Raw genomic sequence first — 12,166 nt, 5'->3', positions numbered from 1 at the left:
TAAGTGGACTTTTAGCAGCAGCAGCCTGCAGACAGATATGTCTCGTCCAGCGTGTTGTTTATGTTTGGATTAAAAGCGTGACCTTTTAACATCACCGTCCGCAAAGATCGCTCAGCTAGTGGAAGCTCCCAGCGAAACGCATCAAACTTAATCACTCGGTCCTCGTGCCGGGGCCTCATTAGAAAACACACAGTAGACATGCACGGGCCAGCTAAAACACGGGTCAGTTCCTGACCTGTAATTTGTTTTTTTTTTTTTTTAACAAAAAAAAGCCTTGAGGTCAGCTTTTATCAACACCGTAATAAATCTGCTGGCTGCTGTAATGTTTTTTTGGGGGTGGGGAATTTGAGTTTTATCATCATGAAGAGTGTAGATTTGTGGCTTGAATAGCACACAAAGAATGCTAATCTGGATTGACGTTATTGTGTTCCATAAAAGGCATGTAGGGACGTAATGACAACATTTTAAGGACTGCTGAGTGCCAAATAAGCCCCTCTACCTGCCCACGCACACACGCAAAACTTTAAATTATTATTATTTATTCAAAATTATTATTATTATTATTATTATTATTATTATTATTATTATTATTATTATTATTATTTATTATTATTATTTATTTGTAGAAATTACTGTTTACGCTGTACATTGTTCATATTTGATGTCATCTATTTATTCTCCATATTATTTATTATTATATGGGAGCCAGGCAACGACATTTCGTTGGCAATTTCAATGCTGTGTTATTGTGCAATGACAATAATAATAATAATAATAAATAATAAATCTCCAAAAAAAACTTGAAATTATTATTATTTATTCAAAATTATTATTATTATTATTATTATTATTTATTCAAAATTATTATTTATTATTATTATTATTATTTATTGTTATTTATGACCAGTCCAGGGTGTACCCCGCCTCTCGCCCGAAGGCAGCTGGGATAGGCTCCAGCACCCCCGTGACCCTCGTGAGGAAAAGCGGTAGAAAATGAATGAATGAATTATTATTTATTATTATTTATTTATTATTATTTATTTGTAGAAATTACTGTTTACGCTGTACATTGTTCATATTTGATGTCATCAATTTATCCTCCATATTATTTATTATTATATGGGAGCCAGGCAACAACATTTCATTGGCAATTTCAATGCTGTGTTATTGTGCAATGACAATAAAATAATAATAAATAATAAATCCATCCATCCATCCATCCATCCATCCATCCATCCATCCATCTAACCACATTTGCATGCCGCCATTATGACGCATGGAGTTCTATGAAATAGGGCTGTCAAATGGTTAAAAAATTAATCAAATTAATCAGTTTTCATGCCTTGTGATTGGCTGGCGACCAGTCCAGGGTGTACCCCACCTCTCGCCCCCAAAGACAGCTGGGATAGGCTCCAGCACAACCCGCGACCCTCGTGAGGAAAAAGCGGTAGAAAATGAATGAATTAATCAGTTTACAAATGAATTAATCATAGTTAATGCACATTTATGAATGCATAAACAGGACATAATATATATATATATATAAGTACTGTGTTAAAATCATTGCGGTAATTAGTGTATCGAAATGAATGACTGACGTCAACGATGCGCTCATGAGCTATTCCTCGTATTTCGTCCCCGAAAAACAAGTGCAGGTGTGTCCACCATTACGGCCTGTGATGCAACATTTTAGCTGCCTCCGTGCGAGCGCGCGTTTGATTGAACGCCCCGTCGACCTGTTGAGAGGAGTACGGGTCGTCATGGCAACAGAGGAAGACGGAGGAAAGGGGTGTGTGTGTGTGTGGAGGAGTGGGGGATTCGCTCTCGCATCAGCTCAAAGTTATGAAGGGCGTCCAATTCAAACTGACCTCCAAAATTGGGCGTAATTTGGGCGATTTATTGCGTCTCACATCCTATTTGCTCTGAAGTGTTTGCACGGTGGTTAATGCCGGGGGATTGTGGGTAAATCGGGTGTGCCAGCTCATCAAAGTGTGAAATACATGTGACTCTATTAACACCCCCGTTTGAGGCCTTTTTTTTTTTTTTTACCAAATACCTGATAACCTTGGATGCAGGCGGGGCTGATTCCCGTTTTTTCCACTAACCCGCCCCCTCCCTCGGCTACTCCCATCTATCATCTCCTCTCCGTTAGTTGCTAGCCATGCAGCAAACAGTGGCAAAGAAAAGGGGTGTATGTATGAATAAAGGATGCACGGGGATGCAGGATGGATGGATGGAGCGTAGGAGGACCCTCGGGAGGGGGGGGGTGGATGAACGCGGCAAGAGTGTGACGAGAATGTGAGTAAACAAAAAGAGCCCAAGATGAAAGGGAGAGGAAGCAGAAGAGGAAGAAGCGAACACGTATTGGAAGCCAGAGGACAGAGGGATTGATTAAGCAACAGAGGAGGCACCGGGGTGGGGAGTCAACCCCCCCCACGCTTGTACTTTTATTTCAAGTCCTTGTCTCCTCTCCATTTTAGCCCGTTGTCCCTTCCTGTTTGTGTCCTGGCGTTATTTTACATTTTGGATAGGATTACACGCAACCTAAATCTGAATAGAAATGCTTGATTTTGTCTTTTGCAGTACTTTTACCTTTAAAAAAAAAATGTTGGACAAATCTTGTCTTTGTAATGTAATTTTGCCCCCCCCCCTCCCCAAACGGCCCAAATTGAAAACTGCTAGTTTCCATGGTCTTACATCATCTTGCATGACAGACACACAAGAAAAATTTCACTTAACGAGTCCACTGATGAGTTTGACTCGGTGTTGTGTTTTGTTCCTGATGAAGTATGGCCGATCGCCATGGCAACAGCAAGTTGTATGAAGTTTGAAGATGTGACACGGTGCAAAAGAAACAATACAAGCAGTTGATGTTTGCTAAATACAATGATGTATGTATATATATATATATATATATATATATATATATATCACTATATTGATGGTTACTATGGTACCCATTATGTCATTGGATGGTCATATCACCTTGTACTTCGGTACGTGAGAAAAATAAAATTTAAAAATAATAATAATTTAAAAAAAAACTTGGACAGTGTGCATGTATGCTTTGCCACACATGTAGTTTCACGCCAAAATTGACCTTTTTTTCGCTGCTAAATCATCATTTGACAACCCTATACTATATACACATATATTTATGTGTATGACATATGGTACCCATGATGTAATTGTACGGTCATATCACCTTGTACTTGTACAAACATTTTTTTTAATTAAATTAAATAAAAAAAATAAAATTAATTAAAAAATTATAAAAAATTATATTAGGAAAGCAGGAAGTGCTTTTTGCTGCTAAATCATCATTTGACAGCCCTAATATAATAATAATATAATATGTCATTTTTTTATAACAAGTATTGTCATGCAGCTCTTTACAAAAATGTATAGAAAACTATGTGAAAATAATCAAATTAAATTAAAATATAAAATAATATGCAAAAGGAAATATGTTAATTAAAAAATATATATAAATTAGAGAGAAAAATATATGTGTCTTATGTTTATAAAATATTACAATAAATGTAAAAAAAATATTTTAAAAAAATGTATAAAATACATTTTAAAAATTATACTAGGAAAGCAGGAAGTGAACAAATGTAACACTTGCTGATTGTAAAAGTACCAGATGGAGGGGTAGGATTTAATAAGCTTTGCTTCTTCCTACTCCTTTTGGACATGTGGAAAATAAAAATAACAACTTAAATTATATTGGGAAAGCAGGAAGTGAACAAATGTAACAGTACTCCTTTTGGACATGTGGAACTGTGAACTGATTATGTGATGCATTCAATTGTAATCTGATGCATGTTCAAATGAAATTCAACCATTACCATTACCATTACCAAAAGAAAGGATACTTCCACTCCACGATGCTGATGCAGGCCCGTCTTATGGGGTTCTTGAGTGTGAGGCAGAGCAGGGCCCTGGGGGGCCGCGTGGCCGTGGTGGTGGTCTGTTTCTTGGGCTTGGAGCTGTAGTGCTGCCGCTTCCTCTGCGTGGAGCTGGCCGTGGAGATGGGCCCGCCTCCTCCCGACGCCAGCCCCGCCCCGCCACCGCCGCCGCCACCGCCACCGCCGCCCGAGGCCGCATTTCCCATCATTTTAGCCTGGCGCGCCGCATCAATGGCGGCCTGCCAGCTTAGGGCGGCGCCCGGCGTGGGTATGTGCTCGGGGGCCAGGCCCACCACACCCACGACGCCGCGCGTGACGCCGCCTCCATCGTGATCCCCGGGGTGCTCGTTGGTCAGGGCAGGGGGAGGCGGGCGAGGGAGTGGGGGAGGAGGGGAGTAGTCGGAGCCTGGAAAAGAAAAACAAGGCTTTTAATGTCATGAATATCTACGTTCATAACGGCACTGTCGGAGTCAAACCTGTGACCCTTTGAACACAGGCCACATTCTAATCTGTAACGCTTTATAACAGCAAGCGAGGTCACCGTTCAAGAACAACAATTCCCCCCGACGTGAGTGGCAAGTTGCGGCGTAAAGTAGGAGACGGCATTAGAATAATCTGGAGCAGATTACACTCCACGCATAACACCGGTTTGTGTGGTTTTACGCCAAAATTTACCTTTTTTTTGCTGCTAAATCATCATTTGACAGCCCTATATATAAACATGTAATTTTTTCATAACAAGTATTGTCATGCAGCTCTGTACAAAAATGTATAGAAAACTATGTGGAAAAAAATCTAATTAAATTAAAATATAGAATAATATGCAAAAGCAAATATGTTAATTAAATATGTATATATAAATTAGAGAGAGAAATATATATTTTTATGCTCATAAAATATAACAATAAATCTAAAAAAAAATTTAATTAATAAAATACACTTTAAAAATTATATTAGGAAAGCAGGAAGTGAACAAATGTAAGAGTTACAGATTGTAAAAGTACCAGATGGAGGGGTAGGATTTAATCAACTTTGCTTCTTCCTACTCCTTTTAGACATTCATTCATTCATTCATTTTCGACCGCTTTTTCTCACGAGGGTCGCGGGGGTGCTGGAGCCTGTCCCAGCTGTCTGCACTGGTCGCCAGCCAATCACAGGGCACATATAGACAAATAACCCCTTTTAGACATGTGGAGAAAAATAAAAATAAAAATAAAAATAGGAAAGCAGGAAGTGAACAAATCAGTTACAGTTACTGATTGTAAAAGTACCAGATGGAGGGGTAGGATTCAATAAGCTTTGCTTCTTCCTACTCCTTTTGGACATGTGGAACTGTGAACTGATTATGTGATGCATTCAATTGTAATCTGATGCACGTTCAAATGAAATTCAACCATTATCATTACCATGACCAAAAGAAAGGATTCTAATCTGCAACGCTTTATAACAGCAAGCGAGGTCATCGTTCAAGAACAACAATTCCCCCCCGACGTGAGTGGCAAGTTGCGGCGTAAAGTAGGAGACGGCATTAGAATAATCTGGAGCAGATTACACTCCGACAAAGAGCAGAGTGAATAAAAAATCCAGAAAGAAAGCGCGGCTCCTTGGAGCTGCCTGCTTAGCCAGATTAAATACACTTATAATATCCTCTCAGTATGACACCCAAGCAAGGATTGCACAAATGCGCTCATCCTGCGGCAGATTACGCACACACCAGGGAAGCCGCAGGAAGCCATGCTTCGTTCTACGTACAAACACTTGCATGTTGGCTTAGTCGCACATTTGGTGTTATTTTAAAACGTGAATATGAACCAAGTGATAATTACCAGTCATCATTATGTACAGCAGATAGTGGATGTGAACCCAAAGTCCCTGGAGCTGTTATCTAATCAATGATAATGACTGGAGTCAGATGCTATCACGCTACAGTGTCATGGCGGCTCAGTCCTGAAAGCCTTTTCATTGTAGCCGTTTGTTAGTTCATTAGTGACATTCTTTAAAAATCTATATGGATGATTTTGGCAAGGCTTTGGGGAGAGGCGGGGCACAGGCCAAGTAAGAAGCCTTCACATTCTGGTGGGAATCTGGTGCCCACAGCTGGAAGATGGTAGTTACAATGGTAATGGTAATGGTTTTATTTTATTTGAACATGCATCAGATTACATTTGAATGCATCACATAATCAGTTCACAGTTCCACATGTCCAAAAGGAGTAGGAAGAAGCAAAGCTTATTAAATCCTACCCCTCCATCTGGTACTGTTACATTTGTTCACTTCCTGCTTTCATAATATAATTTTTAAAACGCATTTAATTAATTTTTTTTAAATATTTTTTTAGATTTGTTATATTTTATAAACATAAAAATATATATTTCTCTCTCTAATTTATATATATATATATATTTTTTTTTAATTAACATATTTTCTTTTGCATATTACTCTATATTTTAATTTAATTTGATTATTTTCACATAGTTTTCTATACATTTTTGTACAGAGCGGCATGACAATACTTGTTATAAAAAAATTACATGTTTATATTAGGGCTGTTAAATTATTTGTAATTATTATTATTTTTTATTTATTTTATACATTTTAATTTTTTTAATTTAATTTAATTTTTTTTGTCACATACCAAAGTACAAGGTGATATGACCATACAATAATAGACATAATGGGTACCATATGTCATACACATAAAGTCCTAATATTAGGAGAAGACAATTTACAAGATGAAAGTTGAAATATTAATGACAATAATAATAATAATAACAAGCTTTTATATCACATTTTTCATCAAATATACATAAGTTATTCGCATATGATTGACATCATTTAAAAGTGTCTCTGGTTGGACAGAGTTTGGACGCCTCTGCTGTCAGTCATCGAGGATTTGTCTAATGATAAGTTTGATAAGATGAGTTTTTTTTCAAATTTATTTTAATTTTTATTAATATTATTATTAATATTTATATTAATTTTTATTTGTAATTGGTTAATTGGCTAATTGCTTATTTTTAGCCTTATGCATTATTTTAGCTGCAATATAATATGCAATATTCATCATAAGGCACGTATACTTGATGATAAAAATGGAATCACATGCAGCGGAGTGGCTATCAGTGAAGGTGATGATCCATGTTAGGATTGTTCAATCTTTGGGAGGCCCCGGTATAAGTTCTCTGCAGTGGACTCCCAACAATATATGATCCAATCAGTGGGAGACAGATTCTGTCCCTCTGCAGTGTCACGGCCGCATGCACACACGCTCATAAAACACATTTGTTAGTTTGTTAGTTCATTAGCGGCATTGTGTAAAAATGCAGAGAGATGATTTAGGCAAGGTGGGGCACTGCCCAACGAGGAGATCATTCAATTGTGGTGGGAATCTGGAGGACACAGCTCTTAGACCCCCCAAAAATGGTCCGATCAGCCAAATGACTCCCATCGTCAGCAAACAAAACATAAATACTGTAATACTAACAAGCCCTGGGGGAGGCTGGGGTGCGACGTAATGGTCTTCTTTGAGGCTTTTGGCAAAGCATGATTGCCACTTCCTCTGTGCGTTGCATGACATGCCATCATTATCTCTGTCACCGTGAACACCGCTTTTAACGCTGATACTATTTTTATACAATTCATGTGACATCTAGCAGTCTTACACACAAAAGCAGACGGAGAAATAAAAGCCGTTCTCTGTCACGTCTGCGCTGATTAATCTCCAGCCACGTGGAAATTTCAAGCGGGCCGATGACGAGGATGCACCAAAAAAATCGACGTGCAATAGGAGAATGACACAGATGAGCATGCACGCACTTTAAAAAGACGTGAATGGATGCTAACGCTAGTAGAACTTGACTTCCTGATGGACAAAGCAACAGTTTCCTGCACACGTATAATAAATGGCGGCCCATCCATGACTGCAGCAGGAGGCTTTTTTTTTTTTTTTTGCCCCTGACAACAATGAGGTGCAATAACCGCTGCCAGAGAGGTTAGTAGCACAACCGCCATGTCGTTCAGGCACTTCATGGTTTTTACATGACATGGATTTATTCATACGACTTCCTGCTGAGGACGTACAACGCTCACTATGGCCTGCACCTTATTTCCTGTCTTATATTTGCTTGAAAAAATAATTCTGAATACATGAAATTGTTTCTTTTTCAATTTTCCAATCAATGTATGAAGTGGTTATAAAATTTAAATGAAATAATGATATTTAAAAAAAATTTAACCTGAAAAGTAACCTGTTATTACCTATACTTTTCTGACCAAAATTTGTTCTCAAATCAGAAATCACCATCTACCATATCTTACTTATTGTGTGGAAATATGGGCTAATAACTACAAAAGCAATCTTCACTTGCTAAATGTACTGCAAAAAAAAGGTCAGTAAGGATAATTCATAATGCCGCTCTACAGAGAACATACTAACTCCTTATTTCTGAAATCACAAATACTTCAACTTGCTGATATAGTTCATCTTCAAACAGCTAAAATAATACATAAGGCTAAAAATAACCAATTAAAAATGTCCTCCAATACTTCTCCACAAGAGAGGAGAAATATGATCTCAGGGAAGAAGTACATTTGAAACACTAATATGCTAGGACTACGTTAAAAAGCCATAGCATTTCAGTATGTGGAATCAAACTATGGAATGGATTGAGTAAGGACCTCAAACAATGCACAACGATGAGCCAATTCAAGAAACAATACAAGCAGTTGATGTTTGCTAAATACAAGGATGAAGAGTCTTCAACCAAAAACAAAAAACAAAAACAAAACCTTAAACTGTATTACGGAAAGCAGGAAGTGAAATAAATGGAAAAAATTTTCCTATTTATTTAATTTTTTTGTTGAAAAAATTGAAAAAATTCTATTAAAGTTCTAAAAAAAAATTTTTTTAAACTTAAATTATATTAGGAAAGCAGGAGGTGAACAAATGTAACAGTTGTAAAAGTACCAGATGGAGGGGTAGGATTTAATAAACTTTGCTTCTTCCTACTCCTTTTGGACATGTGGAACTGTGAACTGATTATGGGATGCATTCAATTGTAATCTGATGCATGTTCAAATGAAATTAAACCATTACCATTACCTATAAATGTAGTTAGAATGTTGTATCCTCATATTAAACTATGCTAAAGTTTCAGATCATGAGGTTCACACACTTGAAAGTGAGCCCTGAAAGAAGTTTGGGATGGCTCAAAATACTCGGTTCCAGAAGGCGTGGTTAAAAGTGCCCTTTGTGATGTCACAGAAGGGTGGAATTCCTTAAGGTTCCTTATGGTTAAATACAGCTGGAATAGGTGCAGATTCTGTAAGATCTAAGAGGTTTTCTGTGCGGGTTATTGTGTGTAGCTGCTCTACAGGAGACCACAAGTCAATACAAAGGGTGGAAAAATGAGCATAAGAGAAGAAGAAAGTTGTAATAAATGGAAAATTACAAAAAAAAATAGATGAAAAAAAGCAATAGATTAATAGAATTTACTCGACAAAAATAAACCAACTTAAATATCAAGTGGTGCTTATGAGGAGGAGGAGGTGGAGGAGGGGGCGGCTTGGTCACACTGCGCCTCCGTGCCGACCTCACACACACACACACACACACACACACACACACACACACACAGTCGTACACTCATATAGCGAAGGCAGCAGATATTAATAACTCCTTATTAATATTCATCTGCAGTGGAGAGATGTGAGGCCAGCGTAACCCAGATAGCAGCCTGTCTCTCTACCTGCGCTGTTAGCAACTTAGCAAAACCACCCTGCTAACGTCATTGTCGCACTTGGACCCGTGTAGGTCAATCAAGGTCAATAATCAAGGTCCATAAAAGCTAGCTTGGATGAGTTTGGTGAGGACGAAAGTCAACAAACAGCCCGGGATAATGGCGCTAACTTCCTGTAGGAGTGCCTAAAAGAGCGTCGTCGGTTACCATGGTGACAATACTAATATAATACTAACGCTAGCATGCGCCTCGCGTCTCTCTACAGCCGCCCTTTACATCTGCAGGCAAAGGGCACACGGCGGCGTGCATATGATGTGGCGCCCCGCCATTCAGACGGCGCTCTTAGCCCAGAGTGCCTTCCGCTAAAGTAATTGCACACATTCTCAGGGACGTGAATGGAATCCGCGTCCTTGTCAAGGTCGTCAGCGTCCGCCTCCGCTGCATTGAAGCGTTGCAAGACATCCAACTGATCCCGAACCCGAAGTTGATGTTGTTTATTTGTCGACAACATTTCTAAACTGCGCACTTCCCCCACTGAGGCCCTGAACGCATCATCACAAGCTGGTGATGGAGGTCAGACGTTTTTTTTGGCTCCTCTCTGACGGTGGAAAGTAAGCGTGAAACTTTTTTCCGTCCTTTTCCTCACTCCGAGAGCGTACCCGTATCCGCAGCATTCCCGCTTGTGAAAGATTTTCAGTAAGTCGTCCAAGAAGGAAGGGGCGGTTGCCTTGGCGACGCGGTCCTCGGCTAAACATAAAGACAAATAGTTGACATCATGCTACAAAGGATGCTGACTGAACTCATTCTATCCATTCAGACTACAAGGACACCCCGATATTATTATTATGTATTCATCATAATCAAAATCATAATTCCAAAAATGGAAAAAGTACATCTGAAAATAATTCATTCATTCATTTTCTACCGCTTATCCTCACGAGGGTCGCGAGGTTGCTGGAGCCTATCCCAGCTGTCTTTGGGCACACCCTGGACTGGTGGCCAGCCAATCACAGGGCACATATAGACAAACAACCATTCACACTCACATTCATACCTATGGACAATTTGGAGTCGCTAATTAACCTAGCATGTTTTTGGAATGTGGGAGGAAACCGGAGTATGATGGCCGAGGGTGGAATTAAACTTGGGTCTCCGAGCTGTGAGCCCTGTTTTCATGTCAAAATAGTATAAACAGGACCATGCTGGTGTTTCTTGCACATGTTTATATGTCTATTTGGCCTGCCACAGATACATTTCGACTGCTACAGATAGATTCGGCACTTGGTCTTAAGACCTGTGTTTCCGAGGTAGCGACTTTGTTGCTATTTTAGAGAGTAACTAGACCAGATATTCATTCATTTTATACCGCTTATCCTCACAAGGGTCGCGGGGGTGCTGGAGCCTATCCCAGCTGTCTTTGGTGGCCAGCCAGTCAATCACAGGGCACATATAGACAAACAACCATTCACACTCACATTCATACCTATGGACAATTTGGAGTCGACAATTAACCTAGCATGTTTTTGGAATGTGGGAGGAAACCGGAGTACCCGGAGAAAACCCATGCACGGGGAGAACATGCAAACTCCACACAGAGATGGCCGAGGGTGGAATTGAACCCTGGTCTCCGAGCTGTGAGGTCTGTGCACTAACCACTGCTACTGTGTCTTAATTAAAGGGCAAAAAAATGTTGCTTGTGTCGCCTTTGTGTATTTTCTAACCATGACCAGGCGGGACAGCGTATACCAGAAAAAGTGAGTACAAAGAATACAAAGAAATGGAATTCAAAATGTAAAAAATGGGCACCAGCCAGGAGGGAATGACTGGAGCTGCGTTCAAGTGAAGTCGAGCAATCACAAAGTTTCCTCGCGTTCCAAAGAGGAAACAGATGTCAACTCGGGGGTCGATGACACATTAAGATGCAACAACACTGCAGCGCACATGCACACAGTATGAGAGCCGCACTGAAATTAATAGAAAAGGTTCTCTAAAGGCAAGAAGAAGAGTCTGTCAATTAAAGGGGACCTGTTATCCTCCTTTGTATTGCGTTGTGGACTCCTAAAGAGCAGTTACACACAATAACCAGCACAGAAAGCTTTCTAGTTCTTCCAGAATCTGCACCTACTCAGCTGTATTTCTTTGGATTTCGTGCTTCCTGCTAAAATGATCTGTTTTAATGTATTCCATGTATGCGCACTCTATAATGCTACACATACAAGCACTTTTGCACCATTCATTTATTCATTAATTTTCTACCGCTTTTCCTCACGAGGGTCGCGGGGGTGCTGGAGCCTATCCCAGCTGTCTTCGGGCGAGAGGCGGGATGCTTTTGCACCATGACTTACAAAAAATAAACAGTTAGGATATTCATTCATTAATTCATTTTCTAACGCTTATCCTAGGAGACGAGGGTTCAATTCCACCCTCGGCCATCTCTGTGTGGAGGGTGTACACTGCCTCTCGCCCAAGGGCAGCTGGGATAGGGCACCCCCCGCGACCCTTGTGAGGAAAAGTGGT

The 12,166-nt window shown here is 39.7% G+C and overlaps 1 protein-coding gene across 2 annotated transcripts in view; it reads right to left on the bottom strand.

Annotated features, from left to right (window-relative positions):
* Nucleotides 1-12,166, bottom strand: part of cacna1c (calcium channel, voltage-dependent, L type, alpha 1C subunit) — a 143,400-nt gene that overhangs the window by 100,282 nt on the left and 30,952 nt on the right. For both annotated transcript variants that reach the window (XM_078787170.1, XM_078787173.1), the window contains exon 2: nucleotides 3,879-4,317. In XM_078787170.1, coding sequence (XP_078643296.1) covers nucleotides 3,879-4,317 — 439 coding nt within the window. The remainder of the gene's footprint in view (nucleotides 1-3,878; nucleotides 4,318-12,166) is intronic.

Source organism: Doryrhamphus excisus, linkage group LG2 (assembly GCF_037039965.1).
Source record: "Doryrhamphus excisus strain RoL-2023G ecotype Guam linkage group LG2, RoL_Dexc_Guam_v1.1, whole genome shotgun sequence".
Taxonomy (NCBI): Eukaryota; Metazoa; Chordata; class Actinopteri; order Syngnathiformes; family Syngnathidae; genus Doryrhamphus; species Doryrhamphus excisus.
Note: the sequence above shows the minus strand (reverse complement) of the source record. Positions and strands in the feature narration are given on the sequence as shown.